Source organism: Micropterus dolomieu, linkage group LG18, assembly GCF_021292245.1.
Source record: "Micropterus dolomieu isolate WLL.071019.BEF.003 ecotype Adirondacks linkage group LG18, ASM2129224v1, whole genome shotgun sequence".
In the NCBI taxonomy this organism is placed as follows: domain Eukaryota; kingdom Metazoa; phylum Chordata; class Actinopteri; order Centrarchiformes; family Centrarchidae; genus Micropterus; species Micropterus dolomieu.
Window position 1 is genome coordinate 9,669,598 of NC_060167.1, and position 26,010 is coordinate 9,695,607.

Consider the following 26,010-nt stretch of genomic DNA (forward strand, 5'->3'; position numbering starts at 1 on the left):
CTGATTTCTCACCTTTCTTAGGATCATTGAGACCCCACGAGGTGAGATCTTGCATGGAGCCCCAGTCCGAGGGAGATTGACAGTCATGTTTAGCTTCTTCCATCTTCTAATGATTGCTCCAACAGTGGACCTTTTTTCACCAAGCTGCTTGGCAATTTCCCCGTAGCCCTTTCTAGCCTTGTGGAGGTGTACAATTTTGTCTCTAGTGTCTTTGGACAGCTCTTTGGTCTTGGCCATGTTAGTAGTTGGATTCTTCCTGATTGTATGGGGTGGACAGGTGTCTTTATGCAGCTAACGACCTCAAACAGGTGCATCTAATTTAGGATAATAAATGGAGTGGAGGTGGACATTTTGAAGGCAGACTAACAGGTCTTTGAGAGTCAGAATTCTAGCTGATAGACAGGTGTTCAAATACTTATTTGCAGCTGTATCATACAAATAAATAGTTAAAAAATCATACATTGTGATTTCTGGATTTTGTTTTTTAGATTATGTCTCTCACAGTGGACATGCACGTACGATGACAATTTCAGACCCCTCCATGATTTCTAAGCGGGAGAACTTGCAAAATAGCAGGGTGTTCAAATACTTATTTTCCTCACTGTAACAGCACAGAGTATCGGCACCGAGATTGGGGGAAAATCTAGTTGCAAACACAGTCACCAGCTTGGTTTTGACCACTGGTATGTTGCTCTCGGTGCCAGTGTCAATTATTCCCATTTTCCTCTGCTGCTTCCATTTCGAACAAACCTGAACAGCGCTGGTAGACCTACTGGGCTGCACGGCTGCGTTTGGAGGCTTGTGTACCCCTTTCTGCACAACAGTGCTCCATGCCGGGGACTGTGGCAGAAGGATCAGGGCTTCTCCCCGTGACTGGTGAGCAGGTGCCACTGGATCATGTAAGTTTCTCTCTTGTAACGCAGCACTAGCTCCGGGTGCCCAGCCAGGGGACCCGTGGTGCTTTTTAATAGCAGTCACCCGGTGACCCATGGCCGCTGTAGTCACCATCAAGTTTTCATTCACGCTTAACTGGGCATCCAGGACCTCTCTCAAACTAGAAACTTCCCGGCTTAGCTGTTCCACACTGCTGAGCAGCACTGAGGCGTCCATGTTGCCAAATCCGACAGGTGAAAGTTCATCCAGGTAGTGTGATGTGTGATACAAACCTGGGAATATTTTTCAAGCATCCTCAGACAATCCTTGATGTTGTTAATATCCTTCTGAGGGCCTTTGTGCTTGATGCAGCGTGTTGTAGTAGTGCACATATCAAACAATAGTCGCTTGGACTCAGTCCACTCAGATGAAAATATGTTTGAGGCTAACAAAACAATTTCATCATGGGACAGTGTTCTCATTTTGACAGCAATAAAGTTCAAAAGCTCGTCCTCTGCTATCACTTTCCCATCATCTCTTTTATAAATAAAAATCTCGGATTTTGTTCAAGGGCAAGCAGCCCCTCTAACAAGGACACCCGCCACCATGTCTCCTTTCACTAAGACACTAAGAAATTAATTGATAAGGGTTGATTTGAGAGCAGACAGCGCCTTTTAATCAGCAGGCTAGGCTGCGGTGGCTTGTAAATTTGAATAATTTATTTATTTCCAATCTCAATGTATAGAAAGTTTGGTGTTGTGATCATAAAGTGATCCAAATACCTGTCTTACTTTTGCACTGTTCTCACTTTTGCATATTTGGTTTTGATGTCATGCAGTGTCCTTGAATCTGATCCTGAGTTTGGGTTTGAGGAGGCTAAACGACAGTTGGAAGGTATCTAAGTATTTCTCTACTTTATTTTTCCATACATTTACCTTTTTAACAGCAGTTTGTTTTGCAGTTTGACACACTGAAAGGCATCAGACCCACTTGATTTTCCTTCTCCACGTTGAATGCCTTTCTAATATGGTAATGCTTGGTGGACAGAGGTAGTACCTCAGACTGATTATTGTGATTTTTTTTCTTCTCAGAGCGGCCATGGCTTGTTGATTCCTATGACCAGTGGCTTGAGAGACTGAAGGTCAGGCTCTTTCTCTGCGTTTTCATTTCAAAGCCAAGTTATATTTTGCAGCATTATTGGTGGTTACAGATTTTATCAAAAGCACTTGGCGGTACCATGAGTACTGCACAAGCACTGTTTAGCACTGATGACCCCAGAAGGAAACAAACACATAACTCAGACACTGTCAGTCCCAGGCACAACAATGTTTCGAGTAAGCACAAAGACAAAACGATGTTATCTGTGTGTATTAGTAATATTTCGTATACTGATAGTGTTTCTGTGTTGTATGCTCCTGATGATTAGTGCTTGAATACAATCCATCCTGGTTTTCTCTTGCAGGGTCCTCCTCACAAGTGTGCCTTATTTTTCGTAGATAATAGTGGAGTAGACATCATCCTAGGGGTGATGCCTTTTGTCAGAGAGCTTCTCTCTAGAGGGACAGAGGTAAGGAAGTCTCACAACACAACTTCTAAAATAATATATTGCCTGAAATATTAATCCAACTTCTGTCCATCTACCCTTAGGTTGTGTTGGCCAGCAACTCTGCTCCAGCTTTGAATGACGTAACAAATGGTGAACTGCAAATATTGACAGAAAGCATTGCTGCTATGGATCCAGTGATTCAGTGAGTATTTGAGTATTTTTAAAAGCAGGACACATTGATGAGAAAAATACAGAGACAGCAACATACAGTAGAGTCTTCTGACACTGCCTTTTCTGTTTATGTTATAGTCTGATTTTCTTTCCTGAATAACTTCTAAAATATAATTTTGTGTGTCTGACCTCATAATTTCACGCTTTTAAAAGCGTTTTAAAATGGTTGAAGAAGATCCTCAGTGAACTGTGGTCTGTTTGTTGTTCAGGGCTGGTCTGAGGGAGGACAGGCTGACGTTGGTCCAGAGTGGTTCCAGTTCACCCTGCCTGGATCTGAGGTTGGTTATTTGGCAATTTTACATTTTGAAAGGGAGTGCTTTTCAGCATGTGAAAACCGATTTATAATATCCGCTGTGGCTCTGGAGGGAACTTTACAAAGCGAGAAAATAACCCTGATGATGTTTAAATGGACTGATGTTACCATGGTTATCTTGGTGTGGACTTAAAGACTACAAATTAAACAAGAAACCCTATATGTAAAACTGGGCATGGAGTATGGGCGGGGGGGCTTTCACCAGGCAGGGGTAGTTTAATGAAAAATGCTGCCGAGTTGCACTATGTGAACATAAATATTATTTATGTCAATGTAAACATGTCAGAAGCTTCTCAGCTTATCAGAACAGAGATGCAATTCATCACACCTTGTAGGAGGGTCAACTTTGTGCTAGACATTTACATCAAAAAGCCAGAAATCTGAGAACCTGGTGAATTCATAAGATGTGTTTTATTGTGGCAATTTAGTGCAGCAAAAATGTTACCATGTTCTGTTTTCTGCCTCTGCGATTCTCTAGCCGTCTGGACAAAGTGCTGGCGATGGTGGTGCGGGAGCGACAAACCGACCTGGTGATCATCGAGGGAATGGGCCGAGCCATTCACACCAACTACTATGCCATGCTCAGCTGCGAGAGCCTCAAAATGGCCGTCATCAAGAACTCGTGGCTGGCCGACCGCCTGGGAGGAAAGCTGTTCAGCGTGGTCTTCAAGTACGAGGTACCGGCTGGAAAACCCATCCAGCACTCTGCAGCTCTGACGCCCTCATGAGGTTCGACAGAGCTCGAATTTGAGCAGGACAGAACGCAGAAGTCGAGCGACCACAATGTACTGGCTCTGAATGTACAGATGATGATCGTATACTGCTACTGGGTGAATGACTGATGCAAAGCTGGCTGTAAAATTTGGGCGAAAATTTAAAGGTGATCATTAACAGGGAGGATTTATATTTGATTTTAAAACGTTTTTAGTTCTGGTTTCATGAACATGATTTACACTGCTTTCTTTGCAGGTTTCTGTGCATCCTGTACAATCACTTACTTTGCTTCCATCATTACTGCCTGTTGATCACATTCAGCATCTGGAGTTTGTTTTCATGTGAAGTCATCACTGCCTGTGTTAAGTAAATGTACACAGACTGTTTTGACAGATGAGATCTTAAGCTTGTTGAAATGAATGAAAAACAAAAGTTTAGTTAAAAAAAATTGCATCAGTCATTGACATGCTGCCAACACACAACTGAGCACCCATATGGGCATAGGGTTGGTGTGTGTTTGTGTGTTAGAGAAAGCAGCAGCAGCAGTAATTACAGCTTTGAGCGGTAACACTACAACGGTACATAAAGTGCATTTGATGTGCCTACATTACCACACACTGCTCTTGTTTCCCAGCAATCTCACGCCATGGAGTAGGAAGAGTCTGTGGATCTCCTGTTTTTTTTCTTTTGTTATTACTGCCAGTGAATGAATTGAGATTAGGAAATGAATCATTGTCACTGTCACATGTGTAGCTGTTAAAAGTGGCATCAGGGAAAACGTTTGATTAATGGGAGAAGCAGCACTTTATCACAAGAAGAGATTTGGTCGTGTTCCTCCACAAGGTGGCAGTATTCTACTGTGACGTAAGTTTTTATGATTTCTCTAATCAAGGTGCTCGGTGTCAAAATTAACACTGCATATTTCTGTAAAAATATTCTAACAGTCTTTCATCCGAGCATCATGTGGAACGCTTTGTCACCGAGCTGGCCGTGACACAAGTACATGGATTCACTCTAATTAACTGGCATGTATTTAAAAGTACAAACTGTAATCCATCCCTAAATCAAAAATGCAATTGTTTGAAGGCAATAATCCTGCAGCACCTAGTTGTAACAAACATCAAACACTGTGATTGTGAAGTGGCTGATTGTGTAATGGTGACATCATCTTAAATATCTGAATTCAAGGCACGGTCTGATTTGAAAAGCCTTGCCTTGGTGTGACAGTGTTTCACAAAGTTACAGTTGCTTGACATGTGGACTTGCAATATTGTAACTTCATTTGTACATATATGTGATATACAATTTTTTGTTTGTGTGTGTATACATATATATATAATTCATTTGCATCACTTCAGTTAAACACACCAAGCACAACTTTGTGTATTATTCTACTGACAATCAATTTTAAATAAATGGTGAAAACCTTTATTTTATTCTTTTTAACTGTGTGTATTAATTTCTGTAGTGCATGTGTCAGGGGAGATGGCAGCCGTCTAGAGGAATAGGGAGAGTTGAAAGTTGCCCCATATTAAAAAACCAAGCCTGCCCCTGGCGGTATAAAAGCTGGTATGTGGTGGTTGATGCCTGCTGGGGAGCTTCGGGTTGATAATGCATGAGGACGCCTGGCAGGGGGTCCTCCTGCTTTTCCTCTTGCTCATCACTCTGACTGCCAAAGCGCGCGCTTGTGCACGCGCACACTATTCCTGCAAGATACCCTCTTGGATTTAGTGACATATTTGTATAACTTGTGAGGTCTGTCCTGGTTTTGTGTTTAGTATCTTTCTTTTCTTGCTGTATAATCCAAATTTCCCTTCATCATCAGTACAGTCATCGGCAGGTTATGAGACTATAGCCCCCCCACCTACCCATGCATAGGAGCATCAGACCCACAGAGAGGCATCGTTTGTGACCATTTTGTGTCTGCTTCTCTGTTATTTTGCAGGTGAACCTGTATGTAGTTCGAATGCACTGAAGGCAAAATATTTCCCTTTGAATGACCGGAGCATGTGACCAGGCTCAAAGTTACAGTTCAATAGACTTGTTTCTGCAGCTGCAGTGGGACCAACCATTTATTGCATGGCTTTTCACTGTATAACTTTCTAATTACATGCTCATAACACAATGATACCACAGGCCCTGAGAAAACAGTGCTGCATTGACTGTCACTGTTTGCATAACACTAATTATGGTAGTTACAGTAAACACTGATTTCAAAAGGCTTTTTCCTTCAGCTTTGAATTCAACCCTGTAGCTGAACCGTTTGTGGATTCTGAGCAACAATAACATTAATTTGGTTTATCATGTGACCTTACAATGAAACAATACCGTACTTTGTGTAGTTTGTGTTTTTATATATGTATATACCGTAAATCCCTCTTGTGTCTCCTGGGTAATTTTTAATAACTTTTTTGTGATTTATTTTACTTGATGTGTTAGAATGGTGGATCTTACTGTACTGGGATATTCAAATAATGTCAGAAAAAATGGCCTTCAAGTAGGCCACTTTCCACTTCTGTCTTACTGTAATATCTACTGCAGTGGTTCCCAACCTTTTTATCTGTCAGCCCTGATGTTTTTGAACATCATCATATATAAAAATGGAGAGTGTTACAATTATAGATGACACAGCAATCCTGGAATAATTGTTCTTCATTTATTTTAGTTGGTTTGTTTGAGTTTGCATTTATTCTGGACACTATGTGCTGCATGTTAATATGCTAATTATTTCTTCTTTTCCGATGGCTTGGACTGTCAGTCTCAGAAGGTGGTGTTCAGGTGTTATATTGGTAAAAATACAAAATACTAAAATGTTACTTAAGTAAAAGTATTAAGTATAATCAGTAAAATTTACTTAAAGTAATAAAAGTAAAAGTACTCAATGCAGAAAAATGTTATTATATATTATATCAATAGATTGTTATTACTCATATAACTCATACTCAACTCATACTTTTACTGCTGTAGTTGTTGAGGTGGAGCTCATTTTGAACTATTTTGTACTGCAATTAATGATTTTCATTATGGATGAATCTGCTAATTATTTCCCCCGTTAATAAATTTTTTGTTTGAAAAAATTCTGAGAATAGTGAGAAATGCTGTCACAATTACCCAGAGCTCAAAGCACCTTCACAATACTTTGCTTTGTCCAACTGACTGTCCAAACCTCAAAATTACTTTTAAAAATTAAAACAAAATCCATAATGAAAACAGTTGTGAATAAATTTTCTGTCATTGGACTAATTGTTTCTGCTGTACTTGTATGAACTGTTGGGTAATTTAGTTTATAACAAAACACATTTATAAACTTCATGTGCAAAAATCTTAATTTGTAGTCAAGTCACCTCTGAATTGTAATGGATAGAAGTACAAAGTGGCGTAAAAAGAAAAGACTCAAGTAAAGTATAAGTACCTCAAATTTGTACTCAAGTGTAGTACTTCACTAAATTTACATTACAAATACATTTCACCAGTGGAATCAGGTGAGTGGGAGGTGTGTCCCATGCTGACAGCCCATTTATTAAAACTAAGCCTCACACCAATTTGTAATCATGTTGGTAGGTTTTTTTCTACCCAAACTGGAATATATGTTTTTTGTTTGTCTTTTTGGGACCAACTCAGAATTCTAAGTTTTTCTTTCCACATACCCACTGGGTGGGAATCACTGATCTACTGCAACAAACCATCCATCCACCAGCATTGTCAGGGGAGAATGTGTGGATTACCTGCAGCTACTGCTCATACCTGGCAATGCTGTAGAATCCAGACCTGTGAGAATATGTTTGTGAAAAAAAAATATAAGTACAGAGGTTTTGATTCCAATATGTGTGCCACTGACACCGACTCCCATCATGATCTCTGAAAAAGCTTCTTTAGTTTCACACGAGGCACACAGGAGCTACAGGGGTCCCATTCAAAGGCCATCTAGCGCTTTACAGAGCTGTCGGATGTCTTGCTCAAATTTGCCTTGCACAGACTGCAAGCATGAAGCAATATGTGGAAATGTCAACTTGAGTGTTTTAATGTGTTTTTATACAGCACCAGGAACACTCACTGTATCATCAGCGTGCAAACTAGCCTCCTTTAATAATCCCGATCCATAGACACATGATGAAACATGGATCATATGTACTGTATGTAACATTCAAAGAAATCCACAGGATGCATGTTTTATATACAGGGCACACACTAAATGACTCAGCGAGTCACAATTGGACCCATTATGATGTAAGACGTTTGAGCACTCTATACAGATTTCTAAAGGCATTTTAAATTTTAGTCTGTTATCTTCCTCCAGCAGACTCAGTCCCTCTGTGTTACTTCACTAAGTGGCTTGTCAGCATTGTTTGTATTCAAACCAAATGAGTATAAAAGCTTGTTCATTGGTTTCAATAACCCTAACAAGCAATTTTTCAGGGCGGACACACAAAACAAAATAACAGACTGAAAATTCAAAATGTCAACCAATTCCCTTAAGTGATTTATACACAATCATTCTGCAAATATACAACATTAAATCTGTCGACACACAACAGGCTCATAGTGTAGATTCAGAATTAGTCTGGCTGGCGCTCTGCAGTCAGTTGACTTTGTAGGATCAAGAAAGAACAGGGCATGAAAAATGCAGTCCCAGGGTTTCACTGCAGAGGATATCCACCAAACCAAACCCACTACTGAATGTTACTGAAGGTGTTGCATCGAGTTTCTTGGGCTCGATTAAAAAGTATGTTTTGTAGCCTACAGGACGTAATTGTCTGTATTAGCAAATACTGAGGAATAAACACCAGGTAACATGTATTTGTCTCATACACTGTATGGCCAAAAATATGTGGACACCCAGGCATTACACCCATAGGCCGTGTATGTGAAAAATCTCATTTCAAAACTATGGGCATTAATTTGCATCTATAACTCCTCTGAGGAGGCTTTCCGCCAGATGTTGGAACCCACAGAATGTTGTGATCAAACAAGTAAAATATGAAAAATCCCAGTAATTCATTGACTGTCTTTCTAAAACCCTTGCTAAGGCCTTGTTTGGTATGGATTTCTGTTTTTCCACACCACAGTGGGAAAACCATTTCTTTATGGACATTGACATGACAATTTGTCATGCTGAAAAAGTGAAGTGCCCAGACTGTCCCCACAAGATCCGGATCCCAGACATAAGTAATGGCTGAGTTGCATCGTGGGAAATGAAGGCGCCATGTTTTGACAAGGAGGACAGAATACAAAAAGATGTTATCACTGCTTCTGTGGTTGCTGCATCGAGTTTGAATCTTGTTCTTAACTGTCCATCGGGTTGGACAATTTTGTAGATCCCCAAAACAAAACTACACAAATATGTGAACTTTTGGACCATAGTGCGTTTTGGAGCAAATTATTGTAGGATGCAATTGATTCTGTAAAGTTAATCTTGGATCCAGTTGAGGGCATTGTACACATCCAGGTGTGATAGAAACAGTTTTGACAGGCTGTGAAAAAATCATGATGGATCACTTGGAAAACAAAATCTGATCTCTCTCAGCTTCTGCTATCTTGGTCTCTCCCTCCAGATAGGACAAAATACCAACAGAAAGCTATGCCAATTCTTACTGCCTCGGTCCTTGTCTCACTTGCTGGGACAAGCCCTGCTGATAGACAATCAGCCAGTCGGCCCCAGACATGGACGCGCACTCGGGAGCGCGCACACCGAGTCGGTGGTGACTCTCCTCCTCTTAAGAAGCAGGAGACCGTCCGGATGCTCGGCACATCCCGGGGTGCAGGGAGAGCGGACGACAGAGGTGCTGCTGCTGCTGTGTTTCGGTCCTGTCCGCTGTCAGCCTGCAGCCATATGACTCAACTGCTATTCAAACCATAAACAAAAACAAAGGAAAACAACAACAAAAAACAAACGCGGGTAAGGCATTATCTTCATTTACTATTTGCATTATCCCCAGTGTAAGTGACTGGGTTGGTTATTGGCTAACGAAATCCTACTATCGTTTCTTCAATGTCTCTTAATGGGTTAGTGCTGTTTCAGTGATGCTCAAATGAGTTTGCACTGACTTTATGGTAATTTCATATACCCCGCGGTAGCCTACCTTATTTCATGTTACTCGTACAATAGATTATCTATAGTTCTCAGTTCTGCAGCTACAATGGAGTAGAATCGTTATTATAACCTATGTTTATTACAATTGTCATTAACCAATGTAGCCTATAGGCCAATCGGATTGCCATGATTTTCCATCTGTGCGTAAAAACGCATCTTCATAATGTCATAAAACTTAATAACTTAATTAATGCAAATAGTTACTTCCCAGTTTTACAGATAAAAAACAGTTTGAGAGCCAAAATGACAGCATAATATTTCGTAAGACACCGGGAAAAAAACAGAGTTAACCCGATAATTAATTTGACTTTTTTGTTATGGAGGCGCTTCCTGCTGTCATGCTTTAAAAATCAGATCAACATCACAAAGGAATTTATTGGATGAATGGTGAGGAGAATCAGAAATGATTGCAGCGATTATCTCTTCTTGACAGCTCATTGTTGCTCACTGCACACCAAAGACAGTGTGAAGTGTGTGTGTGTGTGTGTGTGTGTGAGCGAGAGAGAGAGAGAGAGAGAGAGAGAGAGAGAGAGAGGGAGTGATAGAGGAGGGGAGGAAGGGGGGAGAAATAGAGAGATTAAAGTTGGGAGTCAGTGTGACACCATGCAATTAAAAGTGAAACACCACTGCAAAGGAGCAATATTTGTGGACTCACATTGAGGAGTTAATGTTAATTAATAGCAAGTCAATCAGCAGGGAAGCATTAGACTCCATCAGAAGGAGTATGGAGGAACCCCACAGTGAGTTGACCTAGGGCCAAAACAAAGCTCAGATTCACTAATAAGTGAATTATATGAAAATCAAAAGATGAGCTAAGGGCATGCTTGCATCATTTGATGTTCAAGTGTAAATTAATTTAGTATTTTCCCAAAAAAAGTATATCCATTTTTGAGTGAGATCTAAAAGAAATAGACCATGCAGACTGAAAGTGTCAAACAAGGACTCAGACAACCCTTAAAGAATCACAGTTTGTCTATCCTAATTTTGAGTTTCAGCCAAAAAGACCACATTGCTAAACATCCATCCAGCCTCCTCCAGCCTCCTCCACCGCGGTGTGAAACTCGCCTTGAATATCACTGCCAAGCGTGGCTGCATCTGTTTGATCAAGACTCTTTCCACACTGGCAGGCAGTCAGCGCTGATCGCTTCCGCCAAAAGGAATGGGAGAGAGAAACTTTTGGGTTCATATAATGCGTTTACATGCTCCACTTGATCATCTCTAAACGGGAGTGCCTCCCCCACACTGACCGGTCAAACTGTTCCCATAGGTCCAGATACAGACCCAGCTGTTCAGATTTAACAGTTTAGCAAAGAGGAAATTTTGTTGGTGGTTTTGGAAGCCAAAGCTTTTTTGTGTGTGATAGAGGGGATTCAGCTGGTGTCCTTATCTGCCACGAAATGAAAGATGCCGCCGACACTTTGTTCTAATAAGACAAATCCTCCCTCTGTCCCTCTCTCCCGCTTTGATTTCAGTTTCTCTCCTTTCCCTCCCTCTTTGTTTCTGTCTCACATCTTTCTCCCTCTCCTCTCTCTCCACATTACATCTTATTTTCTCCTTTCCTCTCACCCCCCTCACCCTCACCCTCACCCTCCTCCTCACCCTCCTCTTCCCTTTTGTCTCACTCATTCTCTCTCCTCTCTGTGGGACGCCTCTTGCTGTGCTTCTGGTGCTGTTTGTGTCTCACAGCATTTTTGGAACATGCCTCAATGTGGGTGTCTGGAGGAGGTTCCCCCGCTGTGAGTGTGTGCATGCACTGATTGTAACAGAGAGTCTCTTGAGTGTGTGTGAATGAGGGTATGCAGGCCTCAGTGCACGCAAACGGAAGATAAGGGCCTGAAGGTCTCAGGATGTCGCTGATGTTACCATGCATCAGTGACATTGTTCTAGTCTCACCCAACATCTGTTGTACCTGTGACCAAATTACCACTGAATCATTTGGTGTCTCCCCTCTCTCTGCTCCGGCTCACTTGCTGACAGATGGACCTTCCTTATGGCTCTTGTTTTTTTTGTATCACCCTGCGTTGCTTCCAGGGGCCTTTGCCATCCAATACACACCTAAAAGCTGCAAAAATATAAACCTCACAGTCAATGTGTGAATCCCACTGATATTGTTTGCAGAGGATTTTGGGAGGCAAAGCACTTTTATATTGCTGAAGCCAGTGGTATTGGCCCTTGAGGAAATGAAGTTTTATGGCCGTGAACTGCAGCTTTGGCAGAGGTGTTTATTATGCAGAGGCACTAACTGGAGCTGTAATTTGGATGCTTGTTATTGAGCTGATATTTATGATTATTTGGTGGTGCAAACTAGATCTATTTTACCCGAGATGAGAGAAATAAAAGTGAATGTTTATGCATCAAATATTCAGCATTATTACTTTAAGACAGAAATGAATGGCTCTGTTTGGAACACAACTGAAGTATTTGTGACACAACAGACAACACATACAGTTTTTGTGACTATTATATTTAATCATGCATTTGTATTCTTATTATCTGACATGTCTGTTGAGAATAGATTCTTACTGTAAGCTGCTGACAGATATCTTCTCATCTAACTCTCTACCACAAAATTTGGAATTGTTCCTTTTAACTTCTAATCTCAGTATGTGGCCAGCAAAAGAAAATAAACCCCTTGAAGGTGGCCTCTGCCTGACATGACAGCTCTGCTTTAACAGCCTGTTTCTGGAGTCTTTGTTTGCTGGATCCTTATGGCCCTGCTGGTTGCTATGAGAGATAAAACAACAGGAGCAGATGGCTCCTGGAGGTTTGGTGTCACAGCAGGTGAAGCTAAAAGATGCACACGTACAGCAGTTTAATACCAGGGGCGCCTCCAGCTCTGCCTCGCTGATTTTCCTCTCTCACCTTCCACATATCTGGGTCCACTCACTGTTAAGTATATTTTTTATAACGAGTGTGTCACAGAAGTGCCTCCATGCTTAAGGGACCGACCGATTGATCACAGGCTGGAGAGAGGTCTCTGATCTCATCAGAGCTTAATCATCCAGCCCTCCAATAGTGCCCCCCCTCATTCCAATTTCTTGCAAGATTACCTATCACATCATACTTATCACACTCTGCTGTGATTCATGTGTCCCTGGTGGCCGTCTCACACTGTACGCTGTGCTTAGAAAAATTTTTGGCACACACCTATATTGTGTTTCCTACAATGTGTAAACCATAATAAACCAAGTTTACCTTCCCTGCTCTGGCTTCCTAAAAATGTAGAATTGATTTTAAGATTTCATTGTATTTTATACTGTGGCAGATATTTTCTCTTCATGCTTTGCTGAGCTCAGACATACTCAACATTACAGCCTCAACATCGGAGGTTCAGAACAACAATCCTGGCTGAGGTCAAAGTGAGGATAAAGTTGGGCTAATAAATTGTTGTGTCCCTTTCAAGGACATTTATTTATTTGTTGCTTTTACTACATTACTTTTGCACTGTAAATTTCCCCTGACATCACAAGCATTCTCTCCACTTTATAGAGGATGTCCTGATTCTAGACACACCAACTCCACACCTTTTAACTTGGTGTGTGCCACAGCAATGGCATACACACACACACAAACCATAGGCTACCAGTCACATCAGCAGCAGCCACCTGACAATGAAAGCAGACACGCACCTAATAATGCAGAACTTTAAGGCTTAATATAATTTAAACAGGTGAGTTATAAAAAAATCCACCCCCCTCACCGTTGTCATGCAGGGCAACATTAGCCATAGCCTATACACTAAAACCTTCCTTTGTACCAAGCTGTAAACATGTTTTAGTCTGCTGTAAAGTTGGCCATTTTATGATTGACTCCCTTTTGGAGCCAGCCTCAAGTGGCCACTCGATGAATTGCAGTTTTAGCTACATCCTTATTGGCTTCAGCCCAGAGACCGGAAGTTTGCTGCTTGGCACAAACACACATTTTTATTGCGAAGTTGTTGACCAATTAATTAACTAGTCAAATATTTTAATAAATTCAGTCCCAGTCCCTTATTTTGTACTTGGGTGATAACTGCAGTTTTTGGGTCAGTTCAAACTGACAAGAATCTCTTTCACCAGATTTTTTTCAGTATGTGGACTAATAAGAATGAAAGAATTGGCTGACTTGAAAGGGACTCTCACCTAATGCTGGCTGACAGTCAATCATTCCTCACAGCACATCACATGTTCCAGTCCTCTGTCTTTGCAATCATAATGAATCTCTTTCTTGGAAGTGAAACATTTCTGTGTTCATTTTTAGAGAATTCAAACTGCTTTTCTGTATATCAAATTAAAGAAGGATCTAATGTTTATTGTTAATGCTCTTGAAAACTTGGTTTCTATGACCAAATAAACAACAATCAGAGTTAAAGTTTGGAAAATACATTCTTAGTAACAGCCCCACAGCTGTTTGTGGACTGGCAGATTGTCGTCAGATTGTGATTTAAATAAATCGTGACCGGTGCACAGAATATGTGACATCATGTTTTTCCGACGGAGCCTCATCCACTTCAAATCAGTGAAAACAGTTTCTAATTTTGGCAGAAAATTTTGTACTCATGTTGACCCCTTAACCCATATTAAGTTGCAGATTAATAAATAGGCTTGCAGGGCCTTTAATACCGTTTTGTTCTTATAAGCCAGAACTATCCTAACACACTTAAAACCATGAAAGCTAAAGTCCAAACTCTGATTTTGTTTCAGTTTTGCCTATTATCTCATTTGGGAATGAAGCTCGTCAGTTCCAGGCCACTTGTTTCGCCTCCCATCGCCTCAGCAGCAGATGCTCGGCCTGCTGTGCCCTGTGTGCAACACACAGCCATGTATAATACAGGCTCTGGCAGGAGGCTGTGTTGTTCGCGGAGGTTGTTTATCACACGCAAGAGACTGTGCTTAAAACCCGGAATGCCACCCAGAGTGCTCCATTATCATCCCCATCCTCTGTCTCCTCAAAGGACCACCTGTTAGAGGCACATGAAAGTCTGAGAGAGGAAAACAGGCCACTGCTGTGCTGAGATACTCGACCCCCCTCCACCACCGCCTGCCTTCTCTTTCTCATGACAGGTCTATTCAGGTCTTTGATTTGATGGGATTGAGGCATGGTGCCTTCAGTTTCTATGGAGGTGTCACATCTTTCTTATGTGTTGGGAAAATTCATTCTTTGAAGGGTCATATCATTGAGGTGTTTCCACCTCAGATGATTCTGTTCTGCAAACATTTTGACTGTTAATTTCCAAATGAGACCAGCGTGTACGGACAAGAAATGGATGCATCTGCTTATTCTTCTTTTGATTTCTGAGATCAAACACAAATCTCCAGAATCTTGCTCACATTAAAGGAATATTCCACAGTATTTGATTCTCAAGGGTAGATTTGTTAGGTATTTCTAGAAAGGAATATTCCAAGCTTTTAAGAGATATTCTTGTTTGCTTTCTTGCCAAGAGTTAGAAGAACAGTACCACTTTCGTGTCTGCACACTGACACTGGTGCTGGTTGTCTTAGCTTAGCACAAAGACTGGAAACAGGTGAAACAGCGAGCCTGGCACTGTCCAAAGGTAACAACAAAAATCGTCTTAACAGCACCTCTAAAGCTTACTAATTAACACATTTTATCACACGCACATACACACCTTTTACACTTAACATGTTATAGGGAGCGTTAGAGCAGCTGGCCAAACTAGCTGTTTTCCCCTATTTCCATTCATTTTGCTAAGCTAAGCTAATCAGCTGCTGGCTCTAGCATCATTTATCAATCTTCTAATCTAACTTTGGGCAAGCAAGCCAATAAGCGTATGTCCCAAAATGTTGAACTATTCCTTTAACACACTGTCTCGTCCCACAGTTCAGTTTGGATGTTTTCTTTGTTTTCTTACTAAATTGCCCTTTTGCCGTACAGGGTCCAGGGCCATACAGCACCTCATGTGTCAAACAGATAGACCGTTATCCTGGCTAAACACTTTGTGCATGACACGGCTGATTGCCCTCCCCCCTGACACTCTGAAGGCCTGTTTGGAGATAAAGGTCTCACCTCAGCAGCCTGCCTCACACTCTTGTTTGCAAACTGCACAGCTGGTCGAACTCCCAGAGGCCAGCCGACGCAGTCTGCCTTTAAATCCCCCAGGCGCTGCCTGCACTCACACTACAAATTTCCCTCAACATAACCAGCGTCCTCTATGCCCTGCACACACACACACACACACACACACACACACACACACACACACACACACACACACACACACACACGTTACACCACTGTCCCCTTTTAGAAACAACTAAATAACCCACTGTAAACCCAAAGGGTGTGTGTTTTCAACTTGGTGTGTATCAGTGTGATGAAAGAGCAGACACCTTTTCAACCCCCCTAACTCCACCTCACCGACACACACAACACACACGCGCACCATCACCAGCAGCTCAATACTTCTCCCTCATTGATTTTCTGTATGCCCTGCACCACCGTTTGTCTTTTAACACAAAGGAGTCGCCTGCCACAGCACCATTATGGCGTTATATGTGTCTGTGCCGATGCATTGACTCAATGTTCTGAAGCAAAAGGACAAAACAAACCTTATCATGTTTAGAAACAACACCATGACCTATCATCTTACACGACATGACAGAATTCTTTATGAATGAGAAGACTGGTATTCCCTTTGATAATTAAATATCAAATATAAAGTTTTAGTGGAATAGTATTATATTTGGATTGTTTATTAGTTAAGATTTGGTTTCTTACAATATCCCTTTTGTGCAGGAATATACCCATTGTTTTTGTTTAATATGTGATGAGTTTAATGCATGTAAGTTAATTGCATTAAACATCAATTTGAGGGTTTTATATGTAATGTTGCAGGCGTTTATACATTGTGACATTGGGAAAATACTCACATACTTTGAATATACTGATATTTCAAATTATACCTGTATAACCCAGGAAATATTCTCTCTCTCTTGTGGCTTACTTGTAATAGACTTGTTCAAAATACATATTCAACTAAAGGTTTTTATGAATACAAATTAACTTTTTGTGACATTAAGTCACTATTTGAATTGAGCTTGGCTGCAATATAGATTGGAACCTTAGGAAGGAAGAGAAGAAAAATCCTTCCACTATAGTGCTTTGTTTTTTTCCATCACCATCATTTTCATTAATGTTTGGACAAGGTGCCAGGCCTTTAATGCAGATACACAGAACCTCATATTTCAGTTGAGTCACACCTCACAGATATGTTGATTTTTGTAATGAAAGGTACGGTTGGAGGGCTCTTGGGACCACTGAATAGGCAGTGATGAAGGATGTGTGCAGTGCAGTCTCTTATATTGAAGAAGGTATGAGCTACATAAATGAAGGCCTGGAAGTCATTTCTAAAAAGAAGCACATGTGTCTGTCCATCTCTTTATCACATCCTCACCACATCCCACCAAGTCAAGATAAATGGGCCCACTCAAGAGGCAGGGAGTCAAGGTCTGAATTTGTAGGATACAGGACAGTGGACACATTCATTTGGTTTCAGATAGGACCTTCTGCATTAAATGCCTGAGGGTCCAAGTTAGAACTAGCCTATTTATGTGACTGATATTTTCCCAGAAGAAAATGCCTTTGTTTACACAGGTAAACGGAAGATTACAGCCTCCTGCTAATTTTTATGTCATTTTTTTACTATCTAGTTCTACTTGTGTAAATAGGCTGGATGTTTGCCGTCAATATGTAGTTAAAAATAGCCAAAGCTGTATTTGAAAGCTACTGATTTTCCATTGATTAAAAATGTAAATACATTGTGTACCTACTAAGTCCACAGCCATGCTTTTGCCTGGATCTGTAAGGCTATACTGTGTTGCTGGTGCATTGTGGCTATGTGATGTTCATATTAGTAAGCATGCTTTGCTAATTAGTACTTAACTAGGGATGGGGATCGTTAATTTTTATTGAGATTGATACCCTTATTGAGACTGCTTAACGATCTGATTCTTTATTGATACCACTACCAATACTTTACTATTATTTAGTGATGGTTATTTGGTAAGACCAGACCTAACGGGCATGAGGTAGGCTAGTCTATGGGTAGGCCTGCACGGTATGAGGAAAATATTCAATGTGCGACAACTATTGAGCGAAAATATATTGAGATGACATATCACTTGCGATAAATAAACATATATTGAAGTGTACATATAAACTGCCTGGTTGTTTTTAATTTAATATTTTAAATACAGCTAAATGTTGTTTCTAGACAACAGCAAAGTAACTCAATAACTTTATCTGACATCACAAGTGCGAGTGACGTTTAGAAAGAATACCATCAGTCTGTATCAGTCCCTCCTCCTCTCTCGCTGGCTGCAGGTAACGATACCAGGTAGAAGGAGGAGCAGCTGGTTTGTCTCAGCCAGCAGCTGAGTTTTTAAGACTACAGACCAGTCTGTGCTCCAGACAGACAGCTCTCTATTTAGCTTGTTTTTATTTGGCTAATGCCAAGCTAGCATTAGCTGTGCTTGTATAAAACATATAAGATGAGATACTGAGGACAGAGATGATTAAATTAACCATTTCTACATGTTTAACGTTACCTCACAGACAGGTGTATTGATAAACTATTGTCTTTTTACTTGCAAAGGTTTTATTGCACGTACTTACAGTAACGCGCTTAGCTGTCATCAACTAATGTTACAGTAGTTTGGAGCTAACTTAACCCTCACCATAACGTTATTCCACCGCGATGGCGCCTCTCGCTCTGCTGCTGCAGCTGTGTGTGTGTGTGTGTAGGAGCCGACAGAGAGCAGGCAGAGACTGCAGCCTGATGATTTTATCCATTGCGTTTCAAATTAAATTACATTTGACGCTCGATAGCAGTATCGATAAGCTCGAACCTTATTGATTTTCGGGTTTTGAGAAAGTTTCCTTTTGGTCTCGATCCCCATCCCTATATACTTAACACAATTGGCTAATTCTGGCTATTCCCATTGGCCAGATTTAGCTTGTTAGTTTTGCAGGTATTTGGCCACAAATCAAAGTATTGGACAAACTGTAACTGATCACAATTCTTCCCAAGGGGCACATGAATGTATGTACCACATTTCATGGCAATGCATGTGATAGTTGAGAAATTGTGTGATCAGCAGACCGACATTGCCATCCCTAGAGCTGCTTGCATGGCTAAAATACAATAGAATTGCCAGTGGATTTAGTGGGTTTAAAGGTATGTTTTACTGAAAATATTTCTTTTGAGTATCAAACATCTGAAAAGTTTGCAATTTACATCGTGCACCTTCGCACAGGAATGAAAGCTTGCTGCTAACAGGTACAATGGATTCCAATGGCAACCCACAGTCACAGGAAGATATAGGAAACCATGCCAGAACATATCAAAACATCAATAAAAAACTCCTCAAACCACTTCACCACACAATAAATCACTAAACATGTTCTGTTGGATAGCCCACTATTGGTTGTACAGTATGTGTTAATGACAAGAATTGGATAATGCTGAAGGACAGGCTGTGAGTATGTGATACTCAGAAAATAGATTTCTTTAAGAAAGTAATTCTTTAAGAAAGCTGAAGGTTTTGGAAGGAATCGTAAAGAAAGTAGACTCCATTTACATTCTTCAGCCTAATGTCCAAAATTATTTTTATATTAGGAACTTTACGTGTCTCCAATGTTACATCAAATTCTTAAATTGTACATATAATTCAAGAATTCACTGTATGTGGGGCTGTAATAGATTATATTTTTTATTAATGATTCATCTACCAATTACTTTCTTGATTAATCGAATTTTAATTTGTTTCATGAAATGACAAATACTGATTAGTGTTTGCTACTGACCAAAGTGATGCCTTCTCATTTACCTGAATATTTTGTCTCTCCACCAATCCATGAATTAATTTTTTTTTCAGTCTACTGATCCTTCAAAACCGCTAGATTGTTTGGCATGAACAATCACCATTCCCGATAAAATCTTAGGTTTCAGTGTCAGTGATTTGCATCTAATTACAAGCAGAATGTGCGCAGTGTTGAGATGTATTTTCTCTTCCCAGCAGGTGGTGTTGTGCTTTACAGACAATGGCTCTCTTCTGGAGTCTTCTCCTGGTGTTCTTGTTTGCCACCCTAGTACTGTCAAACGGTGCTGAGCCTGGAGCCTCTCACGGCAAAAAGAGACAGGCACAGACATCAGCAAGTGGCAGCAACACCCTACAGCACCCCCTGCATGGTCTACAGGGCCACCATTACAGCAGGGACCGTGGAGGGCATGGGGGGCAGGGGGCCCGTGCTGCTAAAGGTGGAGCCGGGCTTCTCTCCCACAGGTCCCTGCATCCCCTGGCCAGGCCTGAGGATGATGGGACAGGCCTGGAGAGTTTGAGCCCAGTGAGACTCGAGATGGGCCCGGGCAGGGACAGAGACAGAGTTCGAATGAGTATGAAGAGTCCATCCCAGACCCGGGAAAACGACCTTCTTGGGACACGCAAAGGAAGGGGACACGGGAATGGGAATGGGCATGGGCACCATTTTGAGCACAGGAGACAAGGGAGTCGTCGTGAGAAGGGGCGGCATGGAAAAGGTGAGTCAACTGATCCAGACATCCAAAACATAGATCGTCTTTCTAACAAATTATCAACATCTGCAGTGATTTACAGTGTTGAACAAGTAACAAGGAGCTGTAGGCTTTTTTCAAGAAGACATTTTGACATGTGACAGAACAAACAGCACAGGTGTAAATAACAAAATGAATTATGGCTGCATTCCATTCATCTGCTTTGATTGTGCATGCTGGCTCACTGACATGCTGTCATGGCTAACTGGGACACTTAAACAGAACCGATCTGATGGTACTCACGTCAATGATAAAATTACATTTTTAACAGCAACCTCTATCCATAGATAATGTCCTGCATTGTGACTAATGGTAAACTTAGTCAAAGTCATATATAACATAGTCATAACACATCAGTATTGGTATAATATTTTCTCTCTCTGTTTATCTTGTCTGTCCAGGGTTTCTTCCTGAGCCTGAGCTGAGCTCTGCGTTTAAGGACCGAGATCTGTTCGATGATACTCCCTCCTCTGCTGCCTCCCCCTCCCTCAGCGTGACCCCACCCAGTGAACCCCCCTCCCCCATCGCAGCCGTCTTTGGCTCCGGCTCCTCCATGGTTACCACGGCGATGAACGAGCATCCCCCAACGTTGCCCCCGGCCTCCACCAAACCCCAGGTAACCCCAACGAAACCCAAGTGCTTATTAAAGGCTGCGTCTGTTGTGCCTCAGTGTGATCCTAGTGTGTGGGGGAAATAGAGCAAAAATGGGCCCCATTACTGGCGTTATGCTGCCGCAAACCTCATAGCTCATCTTGGAAATGACACTCTCTACTGTGTGAACCTGAAAGTGCTGCTTGTGAAAAATATCCTCCAGCAGGCCAAATTCACTGGCTCTCGGTCACAGTGTGTATGATAAATATGACCGTGTTCTGTATAATGAAACTACGCCTCTGGGATCAAAATCACAGAGTCCAGCAGCACATTTTCTATAGCTACCTTCCTGTTCCTTTATTAGAAACCATGGCAGGACAAAATGTATGTGAGCACAGAGAGTGTTTTTCATGTCCGACTGTGGGCACATACACTGAAAAATCTGCAGGAGTGCGTGGGGTACCACACACCACCTGTCACATTCACGCAGCATGATGCTTCAACAGTATGCATTTAAACAGCATTAATAAGAAGAAAAATCACTCGTGTTTTCCCAAGCCTCCGTCAATCTTGGAACCGTTACAAATTAGACTCTTTAAGACACCTGATGTCAGTAGATACTGAGCCAGGGCCCACTTCATGAAAGCTTTTACATTCTTCACAGCTGCTGTTACAAATACTCAACAGCTTGTAGGAAATATCTGCCTTAGTTACAGGATCAGGAGACTGTTTGATTGACAGTAGTTTTGTTGAGGAGTGCTGCTCAAAACATCACGGTAAATATGTTGCTGGAAATTATTTTAAAAAAAGAATCTCATGGATTACATTTAAACTGAGATGTTTAACCAGACTGAACATTTTGTCTTGAGAAAGTTAAAACCAAATCACAGGGTTTTGATTGAAGATGTTATTCTGGAAGGATTCTAATTATTAATCCCCGTGTGACCTCACCCAGCAGTAGGACAGGTTCACCTACTAAAACCAATACTATTTTGACAACAGTTGACAACTGAAGAAGCCTCAAATAAACAGCGAAACATCTTCAAGCCATACTCCAGTCCAGTGATTTGGAATAAACGTTTGCAATGCACTTTAATAGAAGTACTGAAGGTTTTTATTTTAATTAAATTTTTGTTTTATAGTTCTTATTGATTAACATTACATTTATTCATTTTGCTGATGCTTTTATCCAAAGCGACGCTGTACATGTCAGAGGTCGCACGCCTCTGGAGCAACTAGGGGTTAAGTGTCTGGCTCAGGGACACAATGGTGGATGTCTCACAGTGGGAATCGATGTAAATGAGCCATAGCTAGCCTAGAAGGGTAATTTTCATCTGTTGTCCCCAGCCAAATGTTGAAAAGGCACCCTAAACATTGCCATTTTGGCCTTGAAGCCATTGATGTTTTAACTTTGAAAATGTAATTCGATTGCTGTACCAAGAATTAGGATCCCTTCAGGGAAGGATCATGGTCAAGAATCCTCTGTTGATTGTTGGGAGACAGGATGTGAACCACCTTCTCTGGTGTCAAACACTTTGTCCACCCAGCAGTGCTTGAAGTGGGCCGGTACGGCACCTCCACATTCTACTCTTTGGCGTACCGGGACTTTTTCTTGCATGCTGGCGTATGGTGCTGGCACTTCTCACAAGCTGCCGGTACTCTCCTCTGCCCTCTGCATATCAGGTTCACTGGGCGCTACGTGACGCTCACCTGTTCCTGTTCTCGCCTGCCTGCTAATCTCTGTCGGCGGAGAGAGACAAGGAAGAACAGAAGCTTGGATGCCTTTCAAGCAGCCACGTGCAGAAAGTAGCTTTCAGTTTTTGTGAACCGACCAATCACAGCCTGGATGGGGCAGGACATTTAAAAATATTGACACATAGTCAATAGTGTCATTTACACTCGGGACAGGTCAGGATCAAAGTGTCTCCATCACTTTTTGGAAGCTTTTGTTAAAAATGTTCAGAAAAACAGCTTGCAACAAGAAATATTAAATAACAATGCACAATAAGAAAATGTGCAATGCAATTGAAATGTAGAAGAAACAAATGTCCAAAAAAGTAACTTAAGCTAAAACAACAAGCTGCTGATTACTGCTTTGTATTCCATTATATTTTTATATTTTGAATTGTCATCTGCCACCTTAATTTTGTTCCCCTTCATATAAATAAAGACATTTCCACCATGAATTGGTGCAGAAATTAAATGTTTAATGTAAAAAGTCTTCTCGAGGAGGACCCCCAGATCCCCCCACTGATATATTTCAGCATTGAATATTATTCAAAATACTGAAAATATCTTCTCATCTTGTTCTTGTGACCCAAGTGTGTCGTCACACCCCTAATCTGAGGCCTGTGAGTCTCCACCACTTTACAACACAAAGTTACACCCCAATCAGCTGACTTTTGAAATGTTGAACTCGTTCTTCTGCATGAAGTGGTAAGCTATATTAGTAATCTATAGTCTATGATATAATACATACTTTGTATTTAATGTAATAATATGAAGTTGAAAGAGTACTGGCACCTATTTTTTTCCACTTCAAGCACTGCCACCCTCCCAGTTTTTCGGTCCTATAACAATGTCCCTCTAGTTCCACCACTGATTTTCAGACACCTTACATTATTCACAAAAGGTTGCTTGTTAGGAAAGTATAAACATAGATTATTTTAGGTGATTAACCATTGGTGCTCTCATTTTTTCTGGTTCAGGTTACTTTATTTGTACCCATAGGTAAACTGTTTTATAGTAGACAAGTCATCGTCACAGACAACAGACAATAGACAGTAGATAAACATAATACAAGTAAACGTTCCAATCATCACAAACATGGTGTCTGTATCATCTGTGCAACTTGTACTTCTGAGTGATAACTGCTGAAACAAAGCTATTTTTATACCACTTTGTTTTGCACTTTTAAGAGTTTTAAAAGAAGTTGCGGTGGCTCTGTTCCCTGGTCAGTGTCTGATGCCTGTAGACAGGACTGTCAGCCTGCTTGGTATTCTCTTTACAAGATCCTTTAGAGAATCCAGGAGTCTGTGTCTTTGCTGTGAGAACAGTCAAATATTATTGGCCCACAGAAGAAAAAACTGATAGCTTTTCCTGAACCTAGGTTCATTGGCTTGAGCATGCGACACGGCTTCTTAATTAATGTTCGATCTTCTGTTGATGGTTTAATAAGCATCCGAGCCCAAGTAGGTAACCCAGTGCAATTAATCTAATTGATATTTCCATTGGCTCATTTCCTGAGGGTGAAGGGAAACAAGTATGGATCTGTTTCCATGAAGAGGTTGATTCTTATTTTTGGATGGATGTGTTTCAGGGAACAAGTATTTCTCAGAAGACATCTCAAAGTCCTGCTGACTTAATTATACTGTCTAACATTTCTATTTTGCTCCCTCTGTGTAAGGAAAAGGACAGTGGTAACGTTTTTATGGCTTTTATTGCAGAAAATTATGGCTGAGCAATCCACCAAGGAGTTTTGTTATATAGCAATGTCATCAAACACTTGTCTGAATGATGATATTATACTAAGGTAAAATATTTGAATTTATGACATCTACTGACTTTGACTATGTAGGGAGTGAGAAAATTTAAACTGTCCATTATTGTTTTATTTTTCCATTCCAACTTTTGACTTGGAAAACTACACACAGGAAACTGTCTTGAAACATAAACCACATGTGTGTCTACTACAAAATTAAATATTGTCATTATATATCAATGCTAGGGGTATATGTTGGAGTAGTCATATAATGAAAACGACCTAAAGTCTAAAGCTCCAAATAGTAGCCTCAGCCTGCAATGTTCAATATATTCCACAGTATGAAAGTGTTGACAAGAAAGAACAACATCCTGTTATGATTGTTTTGTTATTCTTAGAGCCTTAACACTGGGGGAAAAACCCAACATTTGTCTTGAGGGTATTTAACCCGGACTCATACAGGCGGCGTGTGCACCGCGTTTTGGTTTGTCCTCAGCCTTGCGTCAACTCACACTGGAAGCGTTGTTGTTTATTTTTCATTTTGTGTGCACATCCCACATGGAGAATTTCAGAATAATAGCGTTTTGCCTGCCTGATTTTGCTGAGTTGTTCAGCTTTTGTTGATTTGTTCAGTTGTCCTTGATTTATTTGCTTCTGCCATAGTTAAGTAGGCTACGTAGTTAAATAGTTTCTTTTTTGTTTAACTGTGTTTATTGTTGATACACGATCGGGAGTCTGAAAAGGGTATTTTAATTTGAAAATCGACTGGATTCTATATGCCGTTTCTGTGTCTGACTTCCTGCCCGGGTCATCTGCTCTGTGCTGCTTGACGCGGCTTCTGTCAAAATAGACTGGCTGCCTACTCACGGTAGAGAGTCGCTTCTGGGACGCGCTGCAGCACTTCTGGTGTGAGCACAAGCATTGACTAGAATGGCTGCAATCAGCTCCTGCAGCTGCAGCACAGCCGTAAAGCCTCAATACTTTGGAGTGGATGTGCACAGGGACAGCTGCAGACCCCACAGATGCGGACTACTTTCTGGAGTCAGCTTGGCGGGCTCCACACATGCATAGTAGATTGGTTGGTGTCCACGCGGTCACAAAAACGGGAGGTGTAAGTGCCAAATCCGTATGGCCAGCAAGATCCGTTCTGCACATGCGCAAAAGTGTTTTTTTTTTGTTTGTTTTTTTATTACAAGAATTGTATAGTTACAGTTCACGTTTTTATAAGGAACAAAAAACAGAGACAGTGAAAAAAATAAATAACAAAGAAACAAACAAAAAAATTATAAAACAAAAATAAAGTATACAGCCAGAGTGTCAAACAATAAATATCAGTTAAATTAATTATAAAGTTATATTAGATAAATGTTGTAAACATTTTGATGCTGATTTACTCTTCAGTCCAGAAATACAGACTATATAATTTTTTAAGTCAAATTTAAAAACATTGAAAAGAGGTTTGTTCTTCATAAATTTTGATTTATGAATAAAGAATTTTCCAAGCAAGATTAATAGATTGACTATGTATTGTACAGAGGAGTTTGAATCAGAGAAATAAAATAAAATGTCAAAATTGGATATTTTTACATTTGAGCCAAAG

General features: G+C 40.8%; 2 protein-coding genes across 3 annotated transcripts in view; both read left to right on the top strand.

Annotated features, from left to right (window-relative positions):
• Positions 1–5,113, top strand: part of pank4 (pantothenate kinase 4 (inactive)) — an 18,500-nt gene extending 13,387 nt beyond the window's left edge. The window contains exons 14-19 of the mRNA XM_046076078.1: positions 1,712–1,767; positions 1,965–2,014; positions 2,336–2,440; positions 2,521–2,621; positions 2,860–2,928; positions 3,442–5,113. Of these exons, the coding sequence (XP_045932034.1) occupies positions 1,712–1,767; positions 1,965–2,014; positions 2,336–2,440; positions 2,521–2,621; positions 2,860–2,928; positions 3,442–3,691 (631 nt within the window). The 3' untranslated portion in view covers positions 3,692–5,113. The remainder of the gene's footprint in view (positions 1–1,711; positions 1,768–1,964; positions 2,015–2,335; positions 2,441–2,520; positions 2,622–2,859; positions 2,929–3,441) is intronic.
• A 4,260-nt stretch (positions 5,114–9,373) lies between these two features.
• draxina (dorsal inhibitory axon guidance protein a) overlaps positions 9,374–26,010 on the top strand; it is a 28,814-nt gene continuing 12,177 nt past the window's right edge. Inside the window, exons 1-3 of one of the 2 annotated variants that reach the window (XM_046029378.1) lie at positions 9,374–9,573; positions 19,785–20,305; positions 20,740–20,954. In XM_046029378.1, the coding sequence (XP_045885334.1) occupies positions 19,810–20,305; positions 20,740–20,954 (711 nt within the window). In that variant the 5' untranslated portion in view covers positions 9,374–9,573; positions 19,785–19,809. The remainder of the gene's footprint in view (positions 9,574–19,784; positions 20,306–20,739; positions 20,955–26,010) is intronic. The other variant, XM_046029379.1, reaches the window with a different exon arrangement.